Source organism: Phocoena phocoena, chromosome 1 (assembly GCF_963924675.1).
Source record: "Phocoena phocoena chromosome 1, mPhoPho1.1, whole genome shotgun sequence".
NCBI lineage: Eukaryota > Metazoa > Chordata > Mammalia > Artiodactyla > Phocoenidae > Phocoena > Phocoena phocoena.
In genome coordinates this window covers 30167566-30179117 of record NC_089219.1, presented here as the reverse complement: position 1 = coordinate 30179117, position 11552 = coordinate 30167566, and the positions used below count along the sequence as shown (strand labels likewise).

The 11552-nt window shown below is 61.3% G+C and overlaps 1 protein-coding gene across 1 annotated transcript; it reads right to left on the bottom strand.

Annotated features, from left to right (window-relative positions):
• Window positions 1-1795: 1795 nt before the first annotated feature.
• On the bottom strand, window positions 1796-11287 carry ZC3H12A (zinc finger CCCH-type containing 12A). Its single transcript, XM_065885754.1, has 6 exons — window positions 11253-11287; window positions 9922-10397; window positions 5400-5539; window positions 4198-4432; window positions 3596-3702; window positions 1796-3406 (listed from the first exon to the last, which is right to left on the bottom strand). The coding sequence occupies exons 2-6, from the start codon at window positions 10314-10316 to the stop codon at window positions 2532-2534; spliced, it is 1752 nt and encodes a 583-aa protein (XP_065741826.1). The 5' UTR covers window positions 10317-10397; window positions 11253-11287; the 3' UTR covers window positions 1796-2531.
• Window positions 11288-11552: the final 265 nt, after the last annotated feature.

The window sequence follows — 11552 nt, the reverse complement described above, 5'->3', positions numbered from 1 at the left end:
TTGGGGCCTCACGGCCTTCACGACCCTCCCCGTCCCGTGGTGTGCAGAGAGGGGGCCGTGTGGGTGGGACTGCTGGCACACCTGCCCGTAAGCAGGGCCATGGGGTGGTCAGGCCAGCCCTCCCGCTGGAGGGTCCCCATGCAGATGTAACTCCACGTGGCTGTGAGGGGCGGGGCTGAGGGCACCCCCTCCACCTCCATCCCCCTCAGGGGCCCGAGAGTCACTGCGAACTAGCGTCTGGGTCCCTCCCTTCCTCAGGTTTGTGGGGCCAGGGGACCCCAAGCAGAGGCCCTGCCTGAGTGTGTCCTCCGTGGGACCGCAGGCAAGTCACTCAGCATCGTCAGCGGCTGATAATGAACTGGACAGTCCGGTATTTTAGCCTTTAATCTGGAATACAGTTCTCGACTGGAAAAACTATTTTATAAACGAGGCAGCGACACTTCCTGGTGCAGGTAAAGCATCCCGAGCCGGCTGGACACGGCAGGCACAGAGCGCCTGGTAGAGCGCGACATGGGGGCTTGGAAGTAATGTTTGCTGCAGTCACTACCATATCCTGCCTGCAGATTCCCGCCTCAAGTGCAGGCTTCTACAGAGCGTTCTGGGCCAAGAGCAACTGGCGGGGGGCGGGGGGGACCCTAACGTGCAGGGAGATCACCGGGGTGGCCTTTCCTACAACATGCTGCACAGCCATTCTGTGGAAAAGCAGTTTCTAGAAAAAAATAGATACAATAAAAGCTTCACAAATAAAAAGTACAAATTGGGTGAAATGTTCAAAGATGTAATTCTTTTTTCTTTTCTTTTTTTTTAAAGGCACTCTTTTATTTATTTATTTATTTTTGGCTGTGTTGGGTCTTTGTTTCCGTGCGAGGGCTTTCTCTAGTTGCGGCGAGTGAGGGCCCCTCTTCATCGCGGTGCGCGGGCCTCACTATCGTGGCCTCTTTTGGTGCGGAGCACAGGCTCCAGACGCGCAGGCTCAGTAGTCGTGGCTCACGGGCCCAGTTGTTCCGCGGCATGTGGGATCTTCCCAGACCAGGGCTCGAACCCGTGTCTCCTGCATTGGCAGGCAGACTCTCAGCCACTGTGCCACCAGGGAAGCCCAAAGGTGTAATTCTTAAAACTATTTTTTCCACTGCTGATGGTGTTTGGGGATCATCTGACTGTCCAGCTTTTCACTTAAAATACCTAACATTTATACCTCATTTTTATCTGAAAAAGAAAAAAATTGTGTAGGACTTCCCTGGTGTCCCCACCAGGGACACCCCTTCCCAGGAGGTCCCCACCCCTGACCTCCTGCTTGGAGGTTACCCTGGCAGGGCCTCTCCAGGCTGATTCCACCCCAGTGCCCCCCTACTCCACTCCGGGCCTGAAGCAGGGTAAGATCTGGGAGGATGGGACAGAGCTGAGCCCTTAGGCCCACTCTACAAGCTCTCCTGGAACGCTCAGCTCTGCTCACGGGGCAGACGGAGGGGCCAGCCTGATCCATCCCCCTACTCTCCCGCAACAGCACCCCTTCCCCACGCTGCAGCCTCAGGACTGCAAGCTTCACGCTTCTGCTTCCTGACACTCTGCCCGTGTGTCCACAGCCGCCTCCTCTCAAGGCCTGACCCAAGGCCTCAGGAAGGACTCCTCTACCCCAAGGGACAGAGCACTCTCGGTAGAACTCAGAAAACCCTCCTTCCAGAGGAGGGTCAGGGAGCTGGTGTGGAGGAAGACCTGGGGTGCCCACCTGTGACCTTCCATCACCCAGGAGCCGGCTCCACCCGGAAGCAACAAAGACCATCACCTCTTAGAGGGGCTCAGATTGTACTTTATTGATGTGTGAAGAGAGGCAAGGGCTTTCCAGTTAAAATATTTAACATTTACACCTGTACACACACATACACATGTCCCCCCTTGGGGAAGGGCGAGATGGCTCTGAATACAGAGGAAGGGGGGAGGAGGAGAGGGTGGGGCAGAGTGCCCTTGACCCTGCAGGAGCGATGGGATAGGAGCACAGAGTGGGACGGAAGTGGAAGTGGGTTATTAAGAAGCATCTTGCTTACTAACATGAAGCCCCGTGCCCGCTAGAGCACGGACGAGGCCTCATTGGCTTAGAGGAGGGCCCACGGAGGGCAGGCACACGGTGCCCAACGAGCCGGCCAAGGCCGGCATCCCAGGGACGGGGCGGAGGTGGGGGGCCGTGCAGAGGGCCCCCAGCCCAGGCCTCTGCTCCCTGCTGCCTCCCTCCCCGCCCTCTGAGAGAAAGGCGGGTTTGGGCCTCAGCCACAGACTGACAGCCGTTACTGGCAGCGTCTCCTTAAACTACAGATACAATGTGCATCAACAGGGTGATCGCTCCTGACCCCTTGGGCAGACGCCTAGAGGTGCCAGAACCAATCCTACAGTATCTTTGGTTTGTGGGTTCTCTTCCCTACTTGAATCCTCCCTCTGTGCAGCCTCCAGGCTGGGGCCGGGGCTGGGCTGCTCGAAGGCTCAAAGCCCAGCCTGGCAGCCCTCGGAGGCCGGAGGTGCTGCCCGGGCGGCTGGCCGGCTTACTCACTGTGGTGCTGGGACTTGTAGGAGAGGATCTCGGCGGCTAGCTGCTGGGGGTCCAGGAGCTGCGGGAAGCGCCCCATCACAGCCTCCACCAGGTGCGGGGGGAAGACGCCACACAGCTTGGTGTACACGCTGGCTCGCTCCTTGGCTAGGCTGCCTGCCCCGCCCCAGGGGCCCCTGTCAGCCCCTGGGCCCGGCACCCGGGGCTCCTGCAGGACTGGGGTGGGTGGGGGCAGCTGGTATGGCTCAGACCAGTACTCTCGAGGTGGAAAGGCAGCTGGCGGGGGTGCGTAGTCAGCAGGGACGCTGAAGTGGCCAGCACCCATGGCCCGGCCGAAGGCAGAGAAGGCCGGAGTGGTGGGGAGCTCAGCCCCATAGGGGCGGTAGCCAGCATAAGGGCCCTGAGGTGGGCCCGGCTCAGTGGGGCCGCCTCCTCGAATCCCCCAGAGTTCTGACATCTGGCTCTCCAGGGAGCCAATGCCCGAGTCCAGGCAATCCTGGGAGGTATACGGGAGAGAGTCCAGGGTCTGCGGGAACCAGTCCGAGGGCCCAAAGCTGCTGCCACTGCCCCCACTAGGTGGGAGGCTCCTGCCTGCTGGGGTGAAGGTCTGTGTCAGGCCTTCCCGGGGGGTTCCCGGGGGTGCCTGGGCCCCCAGCTTCTTCCCGTCCGGGCTGCACTGCTCGTGCTCTGTCGGCAGAGAGCCGCGCTGAGAGGAAGGCGAAGGCCGCCGGCCACTTTTCTCCTTGCTCGGCGGCCTGGGGGGCGAGAGGAGGGCGTTGGCACGGAGCTCGTCAGCCACAGAGCGCTGGGGCCGGCTTGGCCGCTCGGGGTGGAAGAATCGGCACTTGATCCCATAGGTGCATTTCCTCCCTGGGAGAGAATTAAGGAGGGCTCTCAGCCGGGGGGGCTCTAGAACCAGGGGGTGGGAGACGGAAGTGGGTAGCACAGGAAACATGGGGTTGGGGGTCCCCGAAAGAACGTGGGGCGCAGGCCGACTCAGGCAAGAGAGGAAGGGGATGGCGTGAGGAGGGCCCTGGAGGGTGGAGCTGGGGGTCTTACCATAGGGACACGGCTGCTTCCTGTGCTCGGCCATGAGTGGCTTCTTACGCAGGAAGTTGTCCAGGCTCGGCCCGTGACGGCCCAAGGGGTCATCAGGGGGCATGAACCTGCGGAGGAGGTGCAAGACATGATGGGGGACTTCCCAGTGCCGACGAGGGGGCAGGACAGGAAGCCTTGATAGCACGGAGATGAGGGCAGCTCCTAAAACTGGTGTCTGCCCAGCAGGACATCCCTGGGCTCTAGGGGGTACTGTCCCAAGGGACTGGAGGAGGTCCCAGGCCAGAAGGCCGCAGCCACGGGCGCCTTTAGGGCGACTCCCCTGCTGGGAGCTTGCAGAGGCCGAACATCTGAAGCTAAGGCTGCATCCACTGGCCTGTGGTCAGAGCTTCGGCGCTGGCGAGTGGAGATGCTCTCTTGGAAGCACTGACCATCCTGTACCGCACGCTCCTTCTCCATCCCCCAGATTAGAAAGCCCCAGTCTGGTCCCAGCCTGACCCTTCCTAGTGGGGCCTGCTGCCTGGGCCCGAGGCCACGGCCCTGCAGCAGAGTTGCCCCAGCTCCACCCCTCCCACAGGCACCTCCCGGCGCTGTCGGGAACGCACTTGTCGTTGACAAAGGAGTACATGAGCAGCCGTTCCTCGATGAAGCGCTTCCACTCCTGCCGCTCGCCCTGGAGGTCCCGGTAAGTGTCATTAGAGACCACGATGCCATCGGACTCGAAGGCCAGCTTCACGATGAAGCGGTCGTCGTAGCAGACCACGCGCTTGCCGCCCACACGCCTCGACGGCGTGAACACCAGGATCTTCTTCTTCTCCAGGTCCCGCAGGATATGCTGGTCTGAGAGGCAGCAGGGGCGCAGGTCAGGGCCCAGCCTGGACCCAGAGCCAGCTCGCAGGGCTCCCTGAACCCCCGGGTGCCGGACACAGGGCTCTCAACTCCAGGGTCGCGGGAACAAGAAGAGGCTCTGCAGAGGCCACTGCTGAGGCCCAGCCCCTCGCTGGGCCTGGCGCCTAGTTTGCTGCCCAAAGACCAAGGACCCCGGAGAACAGGCTGGCAGGTCCTGCTCAGGGAAGGCTCCTCAGTAGAGCTGGGTTGCCTCCTTCCCACTCCTGGACACCAGGCCTGGTCGCGCCCAGCCTGTTCTCGAGGGATCTAGGAATGAGCCGCGGCTTGAGCTGGGGCCAGAGGAGTGTCTCAACCAGGACAGAAGGACCCACCCAGAAGGGGCTGCTTCTCTTGGAGCAGGCGGCCCCAGCCAGCCTGCCCCCAGATCTCAAGACTTCCAGGGAAATAAACTCAGGCTCTCCTCCCAAAGGCTGGGGGCTCATGTAAGAGCAACGGTGGCAGCTGGCACTGGCTGTGTGTGTGCCAGGTGCTCTTCTGAGCACCTACGTGTATTAACCCGTGTGCTCCTCACAACCAACCCTGCGGGTTTATCAGATCCTCACCCCATCCCGCGTCTCAGATGAGGGGCAAGTGGCTCAGAGCCAGAAGGGACTGAGCCGGGATTCCAGAGCCCAGGGACTTAGCCGCCACACCACGCTGCCCCTGTGCCGTTGGGGACATGGCAAGAGCACGCCGCCATTAGGTGAGCGAGGTGCCCAGGACCCGGAGGCAGAGGCTGCCCAAGGTGATCTCCAAGGACCGCTGTTCAGAGCAGGGATGCTGAGGACAGCAAAAGCCAGGAAAAGAATGCTGGTCCCTGCTTGGGACCTAGAAGCTGTTGCTCACACCCAAAGGGTCTCTATTGAGAATGGGGGCTCCTGGGGCAGGGAGACCATGCCCCTTCAGAGGTGCCACTCACCTGTGATGGGCACATCGGGCCGAGGCTGCTCCTTCCTCCAAGATGGTACAAACACTGTGATGTCTGTGTGGCCCCGCTCCAGAAACCAGTTCACTGCCAGGAGGATACCCCGACAAGAGAAGACCTCCTTGTTCCCGTGGCTGGGGAGGAGAGGAGGACGGGGTCGGCCTGCTGCTCCCAGATCCGCACAGGAGGGAGGTGGGTTGCGCTCCAGCCCCTGCCCTGGCTGGTGGAGCCGCTGGGCTCAGCCCCCTGCCTTCTGGCCGGGGTGGGGGGGCGGGGGCCTAGGGCCTGTATTCCCTGCTGGTTCCCACACCGCCAGGGATGGCCAGACCCGGGGCTTTCCCTGAGGTTCCGTCTCCTGACAGTGAGGAAACGCCCAGGAATCTGGCAGCACCCGCTTCCCACATGGGGAAGGGTCAGGCCGCTTACAACACACCTGGGGGTGGGGGAAAGGCACTGGGACCATGGGGACACAGATACACACAGGCTGACTGAGTCACCACCCCTCCCTCGCCGGCTCGGCAGGGCTGAGGATGGGGGCTGGGAAGGAGAAACCAGATTGCTCCGGATTAAAGTTGGATTACAGTTCAGTCCTGCTCAAACCGCAGGGGCTGGGACTGAGGAGGGCGAGGGACACAGGGCAGGAGGCAGCTGTGAAGCCTTCCGTTCTGAAAGGGAAAGGAACTGCTTTTCCTCTGACTGCCAATTCCCCAAAACGCCTGGACTCCCTGTTCTCTTCTTGCCCTTTTGGAGAAGGCATGACCCAAGGCAAAAAGACGGTCTGGAAGACTCTGGGGACTCTGCCAGCAGGAGAGCTGGGAAATGGGACATCCCAGGGCCGTGGACCAGACCTCACCCCATCCAAATGCGGCTGGGCCCAGACGCAAGCCCTGAGGTTGCTCTGGCTCAGCCTCTCTGTCTGAAAAACGGGCCGGGTGGTCTGCAGCCTCCTTAAGAAGGGCCCATGTCAGTGTGACAACGTTCCTGTTTTCTTGAGGCCAAAGACAGTCCAACAAAGTGGAGGTTCCAGCTGCCTTCCTGGGAATGGAAGGGGGCTCCCAGGTAATACTGGGTGCCATGGCAGGGCTCCAGGACCAGGCTAGGGGCCTGGAAGGGGTCAGCTGGGGCTCTCACCCCGACAGTCCCTGCCCCTCAGCGAACAACTCAGACTCTCATATTTGGCACATAAAACAGAATAAGCGTTATGCAAAAGAGGCAACTCCATGGCCAACCACATCCTGTGGCTGGCTTGGGGGCGGTAATAGCTGGAGCCCCAAGAGAAGTAGAAAGGGAGGTAGGGTAGCTGGCGGGCACGGAGGCTGTCTGGGAGTGAGGTGGGGGGCTCCCAGGGCTGAAGGTCTCCATAAACTGTAGGTGAGGCAAAGTCCAGCCGGAAGGCAGGGCTCATCCCCACCAGGTGGGGCCTCCCTGCCATCTGCCGGCCTGCTTATAATAAAAGTTAACATTTACTGAGAGCTGTGAGGCAGGCCCTGATCTCCATGCTCAATACTGAATCACCAGCAAGTCTCTGAGGAGGGTACTATCATTAAAGGGCCCTGGCCCACCCCACTTTTTTTTTTTGCTGTGCTGCGTGTCATGGGGGATCTTAGTTGACCGACCAGGGATTGAACCCGAGGCCCCTGCATTGGAAGTGTGCCGTCTTAACCACTGGACCACCAGGGAAGTCCCACTTGCCCTTTTATTCAGGTGCGGAAACTGGTCCACAGAGGGCAACCAGTTGTCAGCATCCCACAGTAGCAGCGGTCCAACCGAAATGCAGACCCAGAGGCTGTGCTCATAGCCACCACGGGTGTTGATGCTACGACAGTACAAAGACAAGTGCCAACCCTGACAGCAGGCCCGGAGCGGGGATGGGTGGGTACCAAGCACCTGCTGGAGGCCAGGTACATGGCACGCCTCCTTGCTTCATCCTTACAAGGCTCTGAGACTCATCGAAGGTCCCCTGGCTACTGGTAAGAGGCAGAACTTGAACCCACATCTGGGGGTACTGGATTGCCCCTAACAGAAGAGCTGAGGTTTATTTAGGAAAGAGAAAAAAAGCTCCCGAAGTTGAGTGTGAACAAACTGTTCAGAGGGTGGGGCAGGCTGGGAACAGGGAAAACCATGCACCTGGCAAACTCCTCTCCTCTGTCAGGACCCAGGTGAGGTGTCACTGCCTCTGAGAGGCCTTCCCTGACCTGGCAGGATGGGTCAGGTCCCAGGTCTGTCTTCGCAATGCCCAGTGCTTCCCCCTGCCCTAGGCCTTCTGTCTCCCCAGAAATGTGGGGATGGGATCATCTCTGCCTTGGATCCCTGTCTCAGGTACGCAGTCTGCACATGCCTTTACCTGCCTCCTTCTATACACACGTGTGTACCTGCATATGCCCCATCCCAGGCCAGCATCTGCAAGCCCTGGGACTTCATGGGACACCGGGGCTTCCAGGACAGTGTACTGCTTCTAGGCATCAGAAACCCTGGCTGGGGACAAGTCTGCTCTCAGCTGCCCTAGCCCCCAGGATATCCCTTAAGCAGGTAGTCAGAGCCTTAGTCTTGGGAGAAGTAGAACACATGTTCTAGTCCCTCGAGTCAAGCCCAGATCCTGCCCTCCCAAGCCAGGAGTGCCTCTCTACAGCTAACTTTAGACCCCCTTCGCTGCTGTGGAGGAAGCTGTGCTGGCACAGGAAAACCAGACATCCTCCCATCCCACACCACAGTCCTGTCGGCCCAGAAGGTCAGGGCCCCTCAGCCTGTCTAACGAGACTCTGGTAAGATGTGCGATTCCGGAGGAGACTCCAGCTCAGCGGCTCCCGCCCTAGGGCAGAGGGCAGGGCCAAAAGGCAGGCTACCCAGGTGAAAAGATCTGCCTGGGCCGGGCCCAGCTAGTGGAGAAAAATTCCCTTAGAAGGAAACAGAGGTGAATTTCCCCACGATTTGCATATGGCAGGGGCTGGCCCGCCAGCCCTGGGCGGGAGGGGGCAGGAGGGCAGGAACCCTGCAGCAGCTGAGACAGGAAGTTTGAGGCTGGAATTCCCCTCCTGCTACTGCCCCAGCTCAGAAAGCCCCTGCGGCTCGGCCTCTGGCCACCCACTGCATCACCTGCCCCTCCTCCCGCCCAGGCCCCTCCTCCTTCTGCCGGGACACAAACACACACAGCACATGGCTGCCCCCGGGGCTCAGCGCTCCTGGCCCACGCCCCTAGAGGAGGGAGTCACTGACTGATCCCAGCCAAACACTGCAGAGAGGGATCCCCTAACTCTCAAAGCACACATTGGGACCAGCGGCCGCTGGCCTGAGGATGCCAGCTTTCCTCAATTTCCACCTAGGCTCAGTCCATTTCAGAGATGGGAAGACTGACTGACCCAAAAGTGGCTGGAAGAGGGCCACCTGCACACCTGCGGAGCTGGGCCAGGACCAGCCAGACAGCTGAGCTGGGCCAGGTGGGCCAGGTGTGGGAGGGGCAGAGGGGGCAAAGGCATAGAGGCCTTAGGCAGCCTACCTGAGAGACCTCAGGGAAGCCAGGGAAGGAGCCCTTCCCACTCCACACCTGTGTATGGGATCTCCCCATCCACACCCACAGGAACCTTTCCTTGTGAACCATCCACCCAACCCTGACTCACCAGCCTGCCTTGAAAGGACTGGGAGAAAGCAGGGCCAGAGGGCAGGGCCTGGATGGAAGGGAAGTCTGGGCTCCCTGGGGTCCGCGGCAGCCCTCCCGCCACCCCTCCCCTCCCCCCCCAACCCCCCCCCCCCCCCCCCCCCGAGCCTGCGTAGGGGAGAGGTGGGATGGTTATGGGGCTGAGTCCTGGCTCCGGCCCCTGGGGAGCCCTCAGAGCCCAGTCCAGCACAGGTGGCTCCAGCAGAAGTGACCCAAGTCACTGCTCCCCCGGAGCCAAAGCATCAAGCTACCCACCCACACCCTTGATGTAGAGCCAGATCCTCAAGGTTACTCTTGGTCACAGCTACAAAGGCCTCAGTAGCTGGGCCCGCTTCCATGGGAGCCCAGGTCTGGAACAAGGCCTCAGCAGTCCCAGACTCTAAATAATAGTAACAATAACAACAACTACTACTGATTAATGAGCCCTTACTTCTCTCCAGGTTCTGTGCATTCACTCCTCACAACCACCACCTGAGGGGGTGGGTTATCCCCATCTCATGGAGGAGGAAAGAAGGCTCCTATGTAGTAAGCTGGAGCCCACAGTCTGATCCCTCTTGAAGAGCATAAGGTAGCTCTGGAGACAGAAGGACCTGAGTTCGAATCTTTGCTCCGGCACTTACCAGTCGTGTGACCCTGAGCAACACTTTGAGCTCCCTCAAACATCCCTAAAACCCACTTCCAAGAAGCCATGAGGATTAAGGGAGCCTCCTGGCACACAGCAGGGCCTCCATAAAGGGCCTTCCCTTCCTCTAGACCAGTCTGGAGAAGAGGTCAAATTCCTTTCTGAAATCCTCTCTACCAGAGGTGCAGAGACACACGGCCACCATTCCCGGCCACAGTCTTGGCCACAGAAGTGACATGTACCTCATGGCCACGTTGCTCCCATCGATGACCACGGGCCTCAGGTCACTGCCCTCCTTGTCCTCCTCGGGGGGAGAGGGCTCCAGGATGGGGGTCTTGGGGTTGCCCCCGCCCCGGGGGACCAGAGGCAGCTGAGGGCAGGGGTCCGGCGATGCCTGGCGCTCCCGCTCGGCCGCTGACCCATGTTTCACCAGCTCGCCCAGCACAGTGTTGGTGTCTGCCTGGACCCCCAGCTTCTGCAGGACACTGTGGATCTCAGCGGACGAGTAGCCCAGCTTCCGGAAGAAGTCAACCTTCATCTGCAGCTCCGCAGTCCTTGCCTCCTCGGCCGGGGACTCCCGAGCCGGCCTGGGGGTCCCTCGGCAGCTGTGGCCGTCTTCAAGCTCCCACAGACTCATGGTGCGGTGGCTTCCTGGGTGGGCCTCTCTTTACACCGGCCACTCACAGCTCAGACTGGTGGAAGGCACTTGTCACAGCTCCTGTATGACAACCATGAGGGTTAGGGATGCGGAATGGCTCTCTCTCTCTCACCCCTCTCCTGACCCCGCCCCATCCAACAGGATGAGACCACACGGACTGGTGGCAGTATGCAAAATGCAAAGGCATCTTCCGTGTTACCTCTGTTATCCTCTCAAAAGCCTTCCCAGCTAGGGAGCATCATTCCCATAATACAAAGGAGGAAACTGAGCCACAGACGTTACGAACTTGCTCTAGGTCATCCAGCTGTTAGCTGATGGCGCAAGGACTTGAACTTAGGCAGTCTGACCCCTCCTCCCACCCCAACCCCAGCCCCCCGCCAACCCAGGGGACCCAGAAGTCTTGGGAGGCCTCCGAGGACCTCGACGCGCCCCGACAGCTGCGGGGCGGGGCTCTCAGATGGAAACCCACTGGGTTGGAACTGCGTTGTGGGGGGGCTTCCCCCTTGAAGCCATCGCCTCCTCTCGCCCGCCTGCCCAGTGCTCGGAGCCCAGGCCAGGAGGCGCGGGGCCCGTGGCCGGACTCCCGGACCGGGGGAGGGGAAGTTTCCGGGGCGACCCACCAGAGAGAAAAGTTGCTGGGAAACTCTGGTTGGCCTCCAGGCTCGGTGACGCTTAGGGTGTCCCGGCCCAGAGCCTCGCGAGCGCCCTATTCCCCCTCCGGACCTCGGTCTCCCTACCCCCAGGATCCTCCGACTTGGACTAAGTTGGGAGGATCCTGGGGGTAGGGGAGGCCGGAGCCGACCGGCTCTACGTCCCTCCCGCTCAGGTCAGTCCCAGCCAAAGCCCTTCCCAACCGCTCCTCCGCCCTACCCCTAAGCCCGCACTCGCGCCCCATCCCCGTCGCGCGCGCCTCACCCTGCCGTGCGCCAGCCGCGGCCGGCGGCATCTCCGTGGGGCCGAGTCCCGGGGGCAAGGCCGGCGGCGCTTTTATACGGGGCGGGTGGGCGGCACTCGGGACCATGACGCGGAAGCCGGGCGGGCGGGGGAGAGCGGGCCCGGGCGGCAGGGGGCGGAGCGGCCATCGCCCCTTCCTGCTCCTCCCCCGCCCCGCCCCATCCCCGCCCCATCCCCGCCCCATACCTCCCCACACAGCCCAGGCCTCAGGCCCCGCCCCCGCAGCCCGAGAGCGCCGGGTCTGGCCAGGAATCCGGGCTG

What these genes read in the sequence shown, in the direction of transcription:
- ZC3H12A (XM_065885754.1), bottom strand. Translation starts at nt 10,316, where the DNA reads ATGAGTCTGTGGGAGCTTGAAGACGGCCACAGCTGCCGAGGGACCCCC. An exon ending in GGGAGCAACGTGGCCATGAG is followed by an intron (nt 5,540 to 9,921) that starts GTACATGTCACT and finishes TCTCCTCCCCAG; the next exon opens with CCACGGGAACAAGGAGGTCT. An exon ending in TACTCCTTTGTCAACGACAA is followed by an intron (nt 3,703 to 4,197) that starts GTGCGTTCCCGA and finishes CCTCCTCCGCAG; the next exon opens with GTTCATGCCCCCTGATGACC.